We start from the raw sequence: 17,542 nt of genomic DNA on the forward strand, positions 1-17,542 counted from the left end.
TCCCAAATTGATGAACCACTTGAAATTTGCCTTAAACCACGAGTTATAACAGTCATACTTACCAGTTCACTTGAATCAAGATGAATTTATACATGTCGTTTTATTCAAAAAATTTTTTAAGCAAACTAGCCCCTCATCAGAAAATGAATATATATATAAAGGGCAACCACTCCATAGACACTAACCAATTACTCTCCACTAATATAAACACACAGAATCAAGAATCAAAAGGTCTTTATCAGCTTATAATGGATGGCTAGGGTACAGGGTAGATGAGAAAGATACATTTTAGGCTCATATTGCACCATAGCATACCTAATACATATACTTTTCTATTTCTACTTTGGATCTTCTTCAACAATTCCCTCATAAATTTCATACATTGTTGATCTCTCTATTTTCCCCCACACTTATTTTCATGCAAGAAAAAATATTTCTTTTCTTTTTCTCTTTTTGCTTTTAACATATTTCTTGGGGATAAATAGGAGATCTTTACACTTATAACCACATCATAAACAGAAACTCTTACTATACTTCTTTTTTTTTTTTTTTTTTCTTTCTTTCTTCTCTTTTTTTTTTTTTCATATAACCTCTCATCCCATAGTAGAAATTTAACTAGCTAAGCCATGGTGCAATGGGTTATCAACACAGATAAAGAAAAAGAAAGAAGTTTAGGGTTAAGTAATGAGTTTTCATCGAAAAAAATATATGGTCAATAAGGCCCAAAACAGGGAACTAAGGATACATTATTGATAAGGTAGGCTTGAAAGGCTCAAACGATCCAAAGAAATTGCCTTTATCATTTTCCTAATTCTGTGCACTTATGATTTCGCCTCAAGCAATTTACTAGTGTGTTCTAGAGTGGCGGGGCTAAGTTGTATATATCTATATTTCTTTTCTTATTTTTTTTTTCGACATGCATAAACTATTCCTAAAACAAGTAAGTAGCAAATCTATCTGTAATAAATCGCTATTTAAATCACAAAAGTAGTCATCAAAACAGGAGTCAATCACACGAATCATAATCTATCCATCATCTTCTAGCATTCAAGTTTAGTGTCACTCATAAACTCATCATCGACCATTGCATTCAATAAGACCAGCCCAAGACACAAGACAAAATAACACACACACAAACATTTATAAACAAAGACAATTAACCAGACAAACAATTTGTTACCCGTCCCCCACACTTAAATTGAACATTGTCCTCAATGGAGATAAGTACAAATTGAGACAAGAACAGTAAATAAAAGAAAAATAAGAAAATAAAATAAAAGAAAACAAAATAAAAGAAAAATAAGAAAATACGAAAAAAGAAAACTCCCTCATCAGTTGCGACTAAAAGTGTCATCCTCATCATAGTTGAACTCCTCTGTGCCAGCTGCTTCATCAGCATCTCCATATTCCTGAGTGTTACTCGGCTGTACTGGAACAGCTGGAGGATAAGGTGGCAACCAATTTGGGGCCGGTGGGAATGCAGACATATCCGCCCCTAAATAGGTTTGCTGCATCCTGAAGCATAGGTCTTGATAAGCAGCAATCTCCATCATCCGTTGGTTGTGGGCCACCATTTCATCATGATATGCTCGCATGTCAATGCGAGCTCGGTAAAGTTCCGTCTCCATGGCGGCAACCCGATCAGTAAGTGACCTGGATCGGCCTGTGTGAGGCTGCACAGGTGCATGTGAAGAAGATGCAGGTTGCTCAGAAGATGTGGCTGCGGGTTTGTCAAACCGCTGAATAGTATTCCTGTCAATGATATGCATTGGGTTTATGACCTCTTCATTATCATTCCAGCGCACACCGGCTTTCTTGCATAAGTCTGTGATTAATGAAGGATGGTAGAACCCGTACTGTGTGCTAGCCATACTCTTCAGAATAGAGGCGTGAATGATCTTGCCAACGTCAATAGTCTCGTTGGTCATAATAGCCCTCAACAAATTCCCACAGGCCAAATCAACTGTTCCAAAATGTTTTGTTGGGAATAGTTTTGCCCCAACAAAACGATGCCATGCCTTAAGTTCATAGTCCATATACTTGGACTCCAGTTTGTGTGACAAGGCATTCTCTGTCGCCCTCCACCGTGCTCCTTGAATGCCAATAGCTTGGATAATGGCATTAGGATCCAGATTTGATTCAGAAGCATTAAATTCGTCATTGGGAATGTCTGGCAAGCCATAGTAACGGTTAATGGCAGAGGCAGAATAGGTAACGGAAACACCCCTAACCATTACCTGTAAATTCTTGCGGTCGATTGCATTAGCATAGAACTCACGAACAATCGAAACAACCGCGGGCTGTGGTTGGGCACACAGTCTTTGCCAACCCCTCTGCTCGATGATACTCATCAACCTTGGGTAAGGATGATGCATGTCTAGATCAAAGCCCCGTTCTGCCACCCATGCCTTCTTCTTATCAATGGCATCCTTGTAGCTTTCAAACGCTTCTTTAGAAGTGAATTTCTTTGCATCATACTTGACTTTGGCTGTGTTAGACGGGCCTGCATGGTCAGTGCGTGATCTCTTGCTCGACATTATATTACAGGCAATAATTGAGGATTAACGGCTTCAAAGTGGTAATGAGTAATAATTAATGGCACAGCACAGAGTAGAAGATGTAACACGCTCAAATCTGACTATTCAACTCACTGTGGCATTTCATCGAGCATGTAGAGTGCACTTTTTAAACTTCAGAGATCACAAGTTTATGGCTTGATCAACTACCCCCAAGATGTAGATACACTCAATATACACGCATTTTCACCACAGAAATCAAAATCAAAGAAGGAGATCCAACAAAACCCGTTCACTCTAATAATGGGTTTGAATGATGCCAAGTCTCAAACAAAGGAGGGCAAATGAGAATATTACCTTGAATCCAGTTAAAAGCTGTGATAATGTGCTTGATTACTCCTTGATTCCTTGCAAAGACTTCCAAATGAGCATGAATTGAAGAGAAGAAGAATAGGTGGCAAATGATGATGAACTTGAGGAATGGGAATGGATGATGGGTATGGTGGGGTGAGGCAATGATGATGGTTTAATGAGGATGGTGAGGTTTGAGGAGGATGAGGATTAGAGTAGAATGTGATGACGTTTAATGGAGATGGGAGTGGTCTTTAGGGCTGAGGAGAAGAAGAAGAGAGTGGGGATTGTAAGATAGGTTTGTGTTTTGAGAGATGGGTGAGTGAATGGGAAAAATGAAAGAAAAAGGGGGTTTTAGGGATTTCTGGGCGCGTGCCGCGGCAGGGGGTTTTACGTGCCGCGGCACAGAACTCTCGGATTTGGGAGTTCTGAACGTACCGCGGCAGGGCTTTTCTGTGCCGCGGCAGAGGGGTCTTGGCCTGGGGGATGTGCATAACGTGCCGCGGCAGGCAATTTTCTGTGCCGCGACACAGTGGTCTCGGGTTCGGGCCTTCGTATCGTGCCGCGGCAAGGCTTTTATGTGCCGCGGCATGGTGCCTTTTTCTGCATTTTCTTACTTTTTTTTTTTTTTTTTTTCACGTTTTTCACGGTTTAAAGAGAGAATCAGAGTACAGAAAAAAAAAATTGAAAAAAACTAAATGTTTAACTTAAAAATAAAAATAAAAATAAAGAAAATAACTAAAACTGAAAACAATAAAGATGGCTACGTTTAACGTCGCTAGCTCGACTCAGAACTTCAATCTTCATCAACATAAACTGGGTCTTCAAGGTACATCACATGAACTTGCTCCTCCTTGGCCATTGACTCATAATAAGGCTTCAGTCGCTGCCCATTCACCTTGAAAGACTTCCCCGTGCTTGGGCTTACAACTTCGACCGCTCCATGAGGAAAAACCTTAGTAACAATGAACGGACCTAACCAGCGAGACTTCAACTTCCCAGGAAAGAGTTTAAGGCGAGAGTGATACATGAGGACTTTCTGACCTTCCACAAAGCTCTTCCGAAGAATATGTTTGTCATGAAAAGCTTTGGTTTTCTCCTTATAGATTTTCGCGCTCTCATATGCTTCATTGCGTATTTCTTCTAACTCATGCAATTGAAGCATTCTTTGTTGTCCTACAGCAACCGTGTCCAAGTTACACTTCTTTACAGCCCACCACGCCTTATGCTCTAGCTCCACCGGTAGATGGCAAGGTTTACCATACACCAACCGATAAGGTGACATACCGATAGGTGTTTTATATGCCGTTCGATACGCCCACAAGGCATCATCAAGCCTTGTACTCCAATCTTTCCGGTTTGAATTTACAGTTTTCTCAAGGATCAATTTGATTTCACGATTAGAAACCTCCGCTTGCCCGTTGGCTTGTGGATGATAAGCAGCTGTCACCTTGTGAGTTACACTATAGCGTCGAAACAATGCTTCTATACTCTTGTTGCAAAAATGAGTGCCTCGATCACTAAGTATAGCCTTAGGTGTACCAAAACGCACAAAAATGTTAGAGCGAATGAAATCCACTACTGTTTTTGAATTGTCCGTTCTAGTTGCAATCGCTTCCACCCATTTAGACACATAGTCTACCGCCAATAAAATATATTCATAGCCGAAAGAGGATGGGAATGGTCCCATGAAATCCATACCCCAAACATCAAAGATTTCAAGAATTAAAATGGGAGTTTGAGGCATTTGATCCTTGGCCGTTATGTTACCCACTCGTTGACAACGATCACATGCCTTACAATAAGCATAAGCATCTTTGAAAATTGTGGGCCAATAGAAACCGCTGTCAAATATCTTACGAGCTGTCCTCTTAGGTCCAAAGTGTCCACCACAAGCATAAGCATGACAAAAAGCAAGGATGGAACGAAATTCAGATTCCGGTACACATCTACGAATGATTTGATCAGTACAATACTTCCAAAGATAAGGTTCATCCCATATATAGTGGCGAGCATCATGCTTAATCTTGTTCCGTTGTGCTTGTGTGAGATCACTTGGTAACTCCTTTGAAGCAAGGTAGTTTACAATGTCGGCATACCAAGGAATAACTTCTTGCATGGCAAGGAGTTGCTCATCTGGAAACCGCTCATGCAATGGTAAGAACTCCTCCTCCCGAATCAACCGACTCAAGTGATCAGCCACTAGATTTTCCGAGCCGCTTTTATCTTTTATCTCCAAGTCAAACTCTTGTAACAATAAAATCCACCGAATAAGTCTTGGTTTTGCCTCCTTCTTTGCTAGCAAATATTTAAGAGCAGCATGGTCGGTATATATGATTACTTTCGTCCCAATCAAATAAGAACGGAACTTCTCCAAAGCATAGATAACCGCCAATAGTTCCTTCTCAGTGGTAGAGTAATTTAACTGTGCATCATTTAGAGTTCTAGAAGCATAGTAAATCACATGAGGAAGCTTACCAACCCGCTGCCCTAGGACTGCACCCACTGCATAATCACTAGCGTCACACATAAGCTCAAAAGGCAACTCCCAATTCGGTGGCTGGATAATAGGAGCTGTAGTCAAAGATTCTTTCAATATATTAAAGGCCAGTAGACACTTCTCATCAAACTCAAACTTAACATCCTTTTGGAGGAGCTTGCACAGTGGCGTAGAGATTTTAGAGAAGTCCTTTATAAATCGTCGATAGAAACCCGCATGACCAAGAAACGACCGTATTTCCTTGACACTAGATGGAGGTGGTAAAGACCGAATGAGATCAACTTTGGCCTTGTCCACTTCAATTCCTTTTTCTGAGATAACATGTCCCAAAACAATCCCCTGCTGTACCATAAAATGGCATTTCTCCCAATTCAAAACTAGATTGGTCTCAATGCAGCGTTTGAGAACCAAAGTAAGATTATGCAAGCATTTATCAAATGAATCGCCATATACACTGAAATCATCCATGAATACCTCAATAATGCTCTCAATGTAATCTGAAAAGATACTAACCATACATCTCTGAAATGTAGCAGGAGCGTTGCATAAACCGAATGGCATTCTCCGAAAAGCAAATGTGCCAAAGGGACATGTGAAAGTCGTCTTCTCCTGATCTTCTGGGGCTATGACAATCTGATTATACCCCGAATAACCATCTAAGAAACAGTAATAGGGGTGGCCAGCCAATCTCTCGAGCATCTGATCAATGAATGGTAGGGGGAAGTGATCCTTTCGAGTTGTCGAATTTAGCTTGCGGTAATCAATACACACCCGCCACCCTGTTTGAACTCGAGTTGGAACCAACTCATTCTCATTATTCTTCACCACAGTAATGCCAGACTTCTTGGGTACCACTTGAACTGGACTCACCCATTTACTGTCAGAGATTGGGTAAATCACACCCACACTAAGGAGCTTCAGAATCTCCTTCTTCACAACTTCCATCATTGGTGGGTTTAATCTCCGTTGCGCCTCACGTGTTGGCTTAAACCCTTCTTCAAGTAAGATTCGGTGCATGCACATGGAAGGGCTAATCCCCTTAATATCCGCTATAGACCAACCAATGGCTGTTTTATACTCTCGGAGTACTCTCATTAATTTGTCTTCTTGGCCTTGGTTAAGATTTCTTGCAATTATAACAGGAAGTGTCTCGTTCTTCCCCAAGTAAACATATTTGAGATGCTCCGGAAGAGGCTTCAATTCAAGTGTAGGAGCTTGAATAATTGATGGCTGCAATTTATCATTAGAAATCGGCAAATCAAGAAATGCAACCTTCTTAAAAGTCTTGTCAAAACCACTATTGAGTGTGGTTATGACATCCATGATCTCATGAGACAAATCTTCATCGGTCAACACAAGATGCTCCCTCAACACAACCTCCAAATCATCTTCACTATGCAAATCTAAAACTCGTTGAGAAAGACTATCCAACACATCAATAGAGTAAACAGCGTGCACATCACTTGGATATCTCATAGCTTCAAAAATATTAAATCGAATAGTTTCCCCATCAAATTCCATGGTCAACGTACCGTCATGCACATCAATTTTAGTTCTCGCAGTTTTCATGAATGGCCTTCCCAACAAAATTGGAGTGGAGCATGGAATAGATTCATCTTCCATATCAAGAACATAAAAATCAGCTGGAAACACCAATTCATTAACTTGAACTAAAACATCTTCTATTACACCCCTGGGATAAGCATTCGACCTATCAGCAAGTTGAATAATCACCCCCGTTTCTTCAAGTGGACCGAGATTCAATGAAGCATAAATGGAGAATGGCATGACATTGATAGAGGCTCCCAAATCCAACATACACCGCTCAATTCTTTTATTCCCAATAGTGCAAGGGATAGTAAAAGTACCAGGATCCTTACACTTTGGTGGAAGCTTCTTTTGTAGAACTGCGGAAACATTCTCCCCCACACTAACTTTTTCATTACCCCTCAACTTACGCTTATTAGTGCACAACTCTTTCAGGAACTTGGCATAGCGCGGCACTTGTTTAATAGCGTCAAGAAGAGGAATATTCACTTCTACCTTTCGGAATGTATCAAGAATCTCCTTGTCAACCTCTTCCTTTTTTGTCTTTTTCAGTCTGCTTGGGAATGGAGGTGGAATGACAATAGTAGGCTTAGGCCTGAGTTGTGTAGGGGTGGTTGGCTTTGGTGGAACATCATCATTGACTGAGCAATCAACTTGTGGCTTGGATGACAATGTACTGGGCACTGGCGGATTAGGTGGATCATATTGCGTCCCACTACGCAAAGTTACTGCACTAGCATTCTCTTTGGGATTCATCTCAGGTTGTGAAGGCAATTTATTTGACAGATGAGCCTCCAACCGGTTATATGATGCCGCTAATTGTCCCACCTGATTCTCCAAACTCTTGATGGAAGCTTGGGTGGTTTGCTGAAATTGAAGAGTATTTGTGGCAAGAGCATTGATTAAATCCTCAGTAGAAGGTTTAGCATTTGGTGGTGGAGCAGCCTGCGGTGGTTGTGATGGTCTAGGTGCATAATTATTTGGAGACCTCTGTTGTGTAGTGAAACCAGGTGGTCTTGCTGCTGTTGGTTGTGGAGCTAGTTGTTGTTGATTCCCATATCGAAGGTTTGGATGATCACGCCAGCCAGGATTATAGGTTTGTGAAAATGGTTCATAATACATCTGACGTAATTGACCAGGAAAATTTCCTACAGCGTTAACACCCTCAGTTTCTCCCTCGACTAGAGTGGGGCACGTATCAGTAGGGTGCCCCACTACTTGACAGATTCCACATGGCCGCACCTGTTGGCCCAAAGCTAGTTGTTGTACCACTGAAGTCAGTTGAGCTATCTGTTGACCAAGTTGATTATCAACAGTAGTTTGCACCTCGTTAACCCTTCTTGAAGTTGACATATGCTCCTGGCGAATACCAAACTGTTGGGAATTAGCTGCCATATTAGAAATCAAGCTCCTGGCTGCTGCAGGAGTCTTGTCCACTAGTGCCCCTCCACTGGCTGCATCAATCATACTTCTGTCCAACGGCAGTAATCCCTCATAGAAATATTGAATCAATAGTTGCTCACTGATCTGATGGTGAGGACAACTAGCACACAACCGCTTAAAGCGCTCCCAGTAATCGTAGAGTGATTCTCCCACAGCCTGCCTGATGCCACAAATTTCTTTCCTTATACTCCCCACTTTAGACGCTGGAAAATACCGCTCCAAAAACAAGGTCTTCATAGTGTTCCAGGTCTCCACAGTACCAGGGGGGAGATAATACAGCCACTCCTTTGCTGAATCCTTTAGAGAGAAAGGAAAAGCTCGGAGTTTTATTTGTTCTTCTGTCACTGAGGCTGGCTTCATACTGGAGCATACAATATGGAACTCCTTGAGATGATTATTCGGATCCTCACCAGGCAGCCCATGGAACGATGGCAATAGATGAATGAGGCCCGACTTAAGCTCAAAATTCACATCAAGAGGTGCATATTGAATGCAAAGCGGTTGTTGATCAATATCTGGCGCAGCCAACTCTTTCAACGTCCTATTTTGTGCCATATCTCTGTAAGATGTAATAGAATCGTCTGAATCTGAGTCGTGAGATGGTAAGGGCACTTTCACAGGATCCACTTGATGAGCAAGACGTTGAAAGAGTGGATTATCAGTAATAGTCCGCGAAGTCCGAGAAGAAGATGAAGTAGCAAGATACTGTTTGATTGCCTCCAACCTATTCTGAGTGTCTTCGCCAGACATATAACTCTGAGATGCCAAGAGAAATCAAGTTAGTAAGCGTAAACCAATATGAATAATAAAAAGAATTAAATAGTTCCCCGGCAACGGCGCCAAAAATTTGATGCGTGTCGTATTGCGTACCAAATTTAACAAATATTTTATTTACTCTCAAACCAATTATTTAGTATAACGGCAAATAGAGGTCGAACCCAAGGGAACTATATTCAGTTTATTATTCACAAAAGCTTAACAAAGTTAAATTGGAAAGGGTGGTTTTGGAAAGTAAAAGTAAAAGCAAAAATTAAGAAAACAATTGATAGCAAGAAGAGATTAACAACGATTTTAAAGATGGTTAAGAATTATTCTCCACCTCAGACCGTCATGCAATTATATCAATAATGAATATTATTCCGATTCCCAATTAAACTATTAACCCTACAGATAACGCTTAAGCAGTCAATTATCTCAATCTCCCTATCACAATCAATTACGGCTAAGCGCTCAATAATTAATTCTTTTTACCAAACAACAAACCTATTAAGCATACGATTCATTTAATTTAGTAAAAGCATTAACAACAGTGGAGATAGGTTAATCTAGGCAATAAATCAATGAAGCATTTAATTCATTTAACCTAGGTTCTATTCTTCATCACAATCAACAATGTTTTTGACCACATCATCAATTGCAATTTATCACAAACACTTAGAATCCTAAACTATTAGGTGAATAGAAATTCTAAGATGACAGTAAATAATGCAAGCCCTAATTAGTTGTACACCCTAACAAGGAATCACAATATTTCATACAATAGGCATAGAAGAATAGAAGCAATTTAACATTATGGAAATCAAGAACAATATTCACATCTCAAATCAAACATTCATGTCTGGGTTTTGAATAACCCTTAACCTAAAAGAAACTTAGCCAACAATCATGATTAAAAACATAACCAGAATCAAAGAATAAAAGAGTTTAGAGAAGAAGAAAACTATTGAAAAGGTTGAATGCGATCCTCCTTCTTCTCCTCCGCTCTCTCTGTGTTCCTCTCTCTAAAATCGTGTATCTAAAACTTAATTCACGAATATGACCTAATCCCCCTTTTATTTCCCGTCTAAAAATTAAGAAAAATCGAATTTGGATTTGAATTTTAACGCGTGCCGCGGCATCCATATTTCCTTGCCGCGGCACGAGGCTTCAGATATGCGATATGGGCTTTGCGTGCCGCGGTATGCAACTTTCCTTGCCGCGGCACGAGACTCTCTGTTTCTCTTGTAGCGGCAGGGACTTTTCCCTGTAGCGGCAAGCTTTCAGATTTCTGTACTTTTGTTCTTTTCTCGATTTTTCTCCTCTTTAACACTTTACTCCAATGGTTAGAATCCTACAAAATCATCATTCAACCAAAAATCATCAAAAATATACAATTATCCTTAAAAATAATAATTTAGATTAAATGAATCAAATTAACAAAACGATTCTAGCTATCCCCAAACACACTACTTATGAACACAAAATCTGATAAGTAGAAAGGTAAACTTTATACAAAAATATACTTATCAGATATTTAATTCACGCTTGTTATCAAATGAATTTCGATAAATGTTTTGTTTTCTGAAATAAATTTACGAATATAGTAATTTACTTAAATATAGATTGTTTAGTAAATTAATTAGTTTATGTCGGGTCATTACAACTTAGTCAGATTAGCTTATATTGATAATTAGGCATTGAATTGAAACTCTGGAATGAACATACTTTTAGTAAGTTAATATTTTATTAGATTTGATATATTGATAAATTCCATTATGCTTAATAGGTCTGCAAACATGGCTCCTAAAAGTAGGGAGAAACGAAAGGCAAAAACCGAGAATGTGGAGACTTCTTGTAATATCTTTGTCTTTTTCACTGGTTATGCATTATTTTTAATGGACATACCTATGTTGCTAAATTATATTTAATTTTCTAAATCACTTGTATTTATGTAGTAAAACACAGTTTAAACTGTATCAGGTTGCACACAAGGAAATGAATGACAAAGAGGTTAGTTTGTACTCATTCATATTATCCATTGTTTGTTGGTTTTATTTTTTATTTTTATCCAATTATTGTCCTATTTGTACCGGTGCTAATGGAGTACTTGCAATCATTTTCAGGCAAAGGAGAATTTGCAAAAGAATTTAAGGCACTACCAGTGGATGAGAAGACGTGGTGGAGAAGCGATGATCCCTTACAGAAGGAGGATTAACTAAACAGGATATGGGTCCCAAGCGAAAAAAGGTCAAAAGTGGTGAGGATAAAGATAAACATTCTGAGGTTGGTGAGGAGGAGGGGACGTTGGATTTGGAGGAGTCGCATTGGGTTTAGAGTAGATGCTCTTTTTAAAGGTTGTCACATATTGTAAAGTCACTCAGCCTAAAGTAGAAGGATGCGGTCTTGAATGCCAGTTTCGGCACATTCATCAGGGAGGAGGGCCCGTACATTGACACTAGAATACTCAACTGGCTCATAGAGCATGTTGACCCTTCAACCACAAGACTGGAATTGTTTGGCATATCCATCTAGTTGTCTGCCTGGATTTTCTCTGATGTTATAGGCGTAAATGATGGTGGGGTATCAGTGGTCATGGAGAGCGACAGAGACATTTTCGAACTTGAGGAGCTTTTGGGGGCGGGAAGGTACACCGTCTCACTAACCACTTTGGAGAAGGACTTGAAAGAGTCCATCGAAGCTGATGCATTGTTTGTTATAAAGTTTGCGCTTGTTGCCATCAAAACTGTGCCATGCTCGAAGACCGGCATTGATGTAAGCACTGGTTACTGGCATTGATGTAAGCACTAGTTACCTTCACTCCCTCATAGAGGCCAGTGGCATTTCCAAAAGGAACTGGGCGTCCGTGGGATTTTGATACCTAATGAACTTTTTATTTAGGTATTAGACTTACAACATGAAGAATGTTAGTGGATACACTTGTAGGTGAGCTAATTTGTAGTTGTTCATTTATTGTATTTTTTTTAAGTTGGATTAACAATGACCTTGATTCTTTGTTCCTTTGGCAACTTGTATATCTGACGCATGTGAACTGGAGTAACAGTTTTGTAGAATGGGCCATGGCTCCAATTGATTTTTGGAATGCCAAATAATGCAAGGCTGTTTATCACTGGATTCGTGACCACGACAGTCACACGAGTGAAGTGGTACATTTCTTATTGAGTTTTGGTATGTTTTGTCTTGATTTGTCCAGATTATGTTAATGATAAGTTTTATTTAAATTTAATGAACAGATCAAGTTGACCATAACTCATGTTGAGTTGCCAAGTGTTGCATCAGATACCTCTGGGAAGCCTACAAATGAGTATCTAATGCAAGCTACTATTAAGGTGAGGGACGAGGTGAGCCTTGTGGACATCAAAGTCATGCAGGCTGAGGAGCTACTCAGGAAGAAGATGAGATTTTTTAGAAAGTGTGTTTTAAGGTACTTTGGGAGAGACCTTGTAGATGAAGGATTTGGAGAGAAAGAAGTTGGAAATGAGAAGGAAAATGATAAATTTCCCAATATTCAAGTGGATTTTATCATTTAAAGGAGAGTCTTCAAAACTCGTGGAGTTCAAGAGTGAAAAATAGGAGTTTCCGGAGTGAAGGGGGTTTCTGGAATTGCTAAGGATGTTTTGCAAGAGGTTGGTGAGGGATTGGATAATGTACCCTCTTTAAATGAATCTAACGAAATGATTAGCTTGGAAGAGGAAAATGTGGATGAAGGAAAATTGGATTAGGGGATAGTGTAAGAGGATGATTTCTTTGAGGTTGGCAGTTTTTGGAACAAAGAGAAAGCACCAGTAATTGTTAAAGAGGAGAAAGTTGAAGATGTGGATCGACGATTTTGACTTGGACTCGTTCAAGGCATTTAAGGAGTCTAGCAGAATCGTTGTTGGCCCACTCACTGTAAAGAAGAAGATGACAGATCAAATGTTCCAGTTTTTTTGTTTCATCTTTTCACGAATCCTAGACCAGAGGTAGTACATTACGCTTTAATTTTTATAACTTTCTCATATGAGTGCATTGTCTCATCATAAAATATTGTACTGATGTAGCTATATGTTAGCCAAGTTTGGGAAACTTGAGGTGGCCAAATATGTAATGGGATCTTTGAAGCTAGAGGGCCAGGTGGATGGAAGTTTAAGTTTTTTTATTACTCTTTATTATTTCATTTCTTAAGTATGATGTTTTTGATAATTTTGATTGTTTGCACTTACAGGTTATTGATTGTTTTGCTCAAATCCTCAACCATGAAGAGAGGAAGAAGGAAAGGGCAGGTTCAGGTCGAGTCTTGATTATGCCAACCTGTGTTTTGGTATGATTTCAATCAAAGATAATGTATTGACTAGTATTGCATATTGTACTTTTGTGTTTGATCATTTGTGTTGCAAATAAGAGGGGAAATTGGTGTTGTTGTTTTGCAGAAGGAGGAGCTAGGCCCTTCAATGACTGTGGAAAGGATGGCCAGAGAGAAAGAGTGGTCGAAGCTCTACTATGATGACGATTTTAACCGATGCCATAAGATATTTTCAATATGAATTATTTACTAATTTTAGTATCATGTACTACTTGCTTGAGTGATTTTCACTGATATTTAATTTGCATTTCTTTCTTTTAAATGTACTATATTACAGATGCTTGTTCCACTTCTGCAAATAGAAGGTGCCCACCATTAGTTTCTAGCCCATATCAATATGAATTACATGACAGTCAATTTGATGGATTCTTTAGAAAGTGCAATGCACAAGGCCTCTCGGCGTCGGGTTTGCACTGAAATGGTAAGTGTGTTTTGACATCAAAATAATTGAACATGCGTAGGTGTAAATCATATTAGCTGATAAATGTATATTTTATGTGCAGCTTAAGACTCTAGACTAGTTACTCTGCCCAAGCCTAAAAATTTAAAATTTGAGAATTTTATTATTGCCACGGGCAAGAGGAACTTGTCCCAACAACAAAACGGGTTTGACTGCGGGGTGTACTTGATGAAGTACAAGGAGTATGTCTTTGTGGGTAAGGACCATGTGGATGAGGTAAATTCAGCTGCCTTTGTTTTGATTCATCGAGGTGGTCTTATTAATTTTCTTTATATGTAATCTAAATCAAATTTTGTATGGCAATTTGACCCAGAGGATGGGCGATTAGAGTTAGCTGCTCGGATAACTAGCCACGCAAATGTGCAGCAACACTGCAAGTAGGATTGGGCTGAAACTTTTGGGTCATCGTTAGCCATATTGAGTGCACTCGCAGCCGTGTGTAGTCCATCGAAGTCTCTAGCAGATAAGTGATTCAGTACAACAAAGGCTTGGTCTGAGAACATGTGGACTGAGTCTAAGAAAACCATTACTTGCTTGTCAAAAAGGCTAGCATTAACGCACAAGTGATTAATAGTGATTTATTTTAGAATTCATATATTTAGAAAACAATGACATAACATTTTTTTAATTTTTAGTTTATTTCTGTTGTATTTTGAAACAATTAAGTACGTCCTTTAGACGTCTTAAGTAAAATTTGACCAACTACTTTTGTGATTCGCATTTTGAAACAAGTATTATCTATGAAGTGATTACTAGAGTAATATCACTTGCATTCGCATAAAAACTATAGTGTGCACTTAGTAAATATATTATTTTTTAATTCAAAATGTATTTCATTAAGAAACATAATAACGGCTGCATAAAAATAAAAAGTACATGAAAGTGGTCTTGTAAGAACAAGTTCAAATCCGATTTATAATTTAACATATGAAAGACGATAACGAAATAGAAAAAACACAATAAACTTAATACACGCACAAAGGTCAATAGTTTAGTTTGAATAGAGACAAAGTAATGGATGATTATTGACTTAAAATTTTCCATATAACGAATAACAAAACTATTACGATAAACAACAACTTCTAATTATTTTTTCCTTAATCTTGTTCTCCTGGTCCAATACCTTCACTTTGTTAAACAACCTGGGGTTTAACTCACCCAATATTTTGCACATGGATGGATCCTTCCAACGGAAAAATTCACATCCTAGACAAACATTCCTCTCCTGCCATGTATATGCAAAGTTATACATGAATTAAAAATGTACTCCACATGTTTATTATAACAAAAATAATTTATCCTCCACTTACATAGTTTGGACAACCAGAGAATCGACGCCTTGGATTAGCCTTACTTCATGACACCCTAACAATTGAGGGATATCCATAGTAGCATTTGGGATGTCCAACCTTGTTGTTGTTTGATGCTGAGGCTTCGTGATCACTCCCATAATATGATTCTCCATCAATGTTCACCATCTCCTTAATGGTCTTTTTAGGTTTTAGATAGTCATATCTTATTGAGAGCTTGGCTTATTGAGAGGTTGGCTTGGATGAGAAAACACAATCTACACAAATAAAAATAGTTAAAAGACTCCTAAAATGAAACAATCCATGTATGGAGCGCGAAAGTGAAAATTTCTAATTTTCAATGTCCCACCTTCGATGAGTACATTGAGAAATATCAAATAGTACAAATGACATGATTGGACATGTAACAGCCCGAAATTGCTAACAGGGCTTAGTGCCTTGATTAGAGTGGCGGGAGGGCATAATGGGATATATGTATGTTTAATTGGTTAAATGCGTGACTATGTGGCATGCATGATTAATATGACTATATGAGTATGTTATATGCATGTTTATGAGTATTAAATATGCATGTGGGCCCTTTAGTGTTCATAAGGGCATATTTGTAATTTTGGCTTGTTAGGGGAATAAATGTGATTTTATGTGATATATGGTTAAAACCACATTATTATGTGGATATATTTGTAGTATATGGTTCGAGATGATCCTAGTGAGCGGATAAGCGAAATAGTCACAATGGGGTTGAATACCCGGCTTGGGGGAAGCCTGGGGGTATTTTTGAGAATTTAGAGAATATTTTGGGATTTATTGAGTAACAAATAAGTATTTGGTAATTGATTGGGCACGACGAGATTAATTAGTAAATGTTAGGAACACTTGGGGAATTAGCGGAAATCAGGAAAAGACTATTTTACCCTTAGAGCAAAGTAAAGGGATACGTAATTCAAGGGAGGGCATTTTAGTCATTTTCTTGATTGAAGATGAGATTAGCTAAGGCCCTAGAAGTAGTCAGAACCCACTAGACACAAAAGAAAGCCTCAAACACTCTCTCACCTTCTCTTCTCTCTTTCCCTCTTGTGTTGAGGCCTTGAGCTTGCTGAAGGAAAATGCTTGGTTTAGGCTGGATTGGAGCTAAATTTTAGGCTGGTTCAAGCTGAGGAAGACCAAAGCTAAGATCCATCAAGGGTTTCTGAGGAGTTTAGACCATCAATTCAGGTAAGAATTCGAGTTGTAATATTTTGAATTTGGCTGAGTTAGTGGGGAGTTTAGAACTTGTGTAAATTATAGGTTTTGGTTGAATTTGAGTGTCTAATAGGAGTAAGAAATGATTATGAGTTGGGTATAATATTTAGACCAAAATGATGTGAATTCTAGGCTTAAATTCAGGTTTGGCTGTTGGTTTGGGGTGTGAATTGAGGTTAGGCTCGAGGAGAAATGTTGAGAAAATGGAGGATTTTTTGGGTTTAGGGGCTCGGGTCGCGACCCTGTTCTTCTGGCGCTGCGGCCCACATGAGTTTTGGAGGCTGGGAGCCTCTATTCGCCAGGCGTGCCACGACTTGGAGGAGTGTAGGTCATGGTCGTGTCCCCCATCAGGGAGGATTGATCCTCTATCCAAGGGGCGGGTCGCGACCCTCAAGGGAAAGTCGCAACCCTAAATGGGAAATTAAAAGAAAACAGGGTTTTAGGCTCGGGGAGGCTTGGGAATTCAAACCTAGGCGCTCGGGATGAATTCTACTACCCGGTTTAGTAGAGTTCGAGGTCCTGAAGGCTAGTTTTTGTTTCCTAAACATTTATATGGATTAGGAATTGATGGTTACCCAATGATACTATGACTAGGTTTATCGCTAAGGCTTAGGACTGAGGATCGTGCTCGGGACCATTCTTAATTCTCTGCTTGAGATTCAAGGTAAGAAAACTGCACCCATTTGGTTGTGTTTGGGACTAAGGTTCCCTGTATCTGGATATATGTGTTGTGTAACTATATTGTTATTATGTGAAAATATGGCCTAAGGGAGCTGGGGCTGACGATTAGTGCATTGGATGCGGCTCAGCCAATGTGAGCTGGGGTCAGCTAAATAAACAATGGTCTTGGCCTAAGCGAGCCGAGGTCAGCTTAGTAAACACAGGGCTTGGCCTAAGGGCGCTGACACTGGGCATTTGTATTACTGGTTAAAATATATTCTTGAAAATACATGTTTACTGTTATTAGCTTGATGCTTATATTCTTTTGAATTTTTGAATGACTGTATTATGATTGATTGGATGCTACTACTATATATGTGTTTGCTGTTTATG

General features: G+C 39.2%; 1 protein-coding gene across 1 annotated transcript; it reads right to left on the reverse strand.

Annotated features, from left to right (window-relative positions):
• Nucleotides 1-3,663: 3,663 nt before the first annotated feature.
• On the reverse strand, nt 3,664-9,178 carry LOC133824454 (uncharacterized). Its single transcript, XM_062257342.1, has 2 exons — nt 4,569-9,178; nt 3,664-4,292 (listed from the first exon to the last, which is right to left on the reverse strand). Exons 1-2 carry the CDS (start codon nt 9,106-9,108, stop codon nt 3,664-3,666), a joined length of 5,169 nt encoding a protein of 1,722 aa, XP_062113326.1. The 5' UTR covers nt 9,109-9,178.
• Between the last annotated feature and the right edge of the window lie 8,364 nt (nt 9,179-17,542).

The sequence above is a fragment of the Humulus lupulus genome, chromosome 3 (genome assembly GCF_963169125.1).
Source record: "Humulus lupulus chromosome 3, drHumLupu1.1, whole genome shotgun sequence".
NCBI classification, from domain to species: Eukaryota; Viridiplantae; Streptophyta; class Magnoliopsida; order Rosales; family Cannabaceae; genus Humulus; species Humulus lupulus.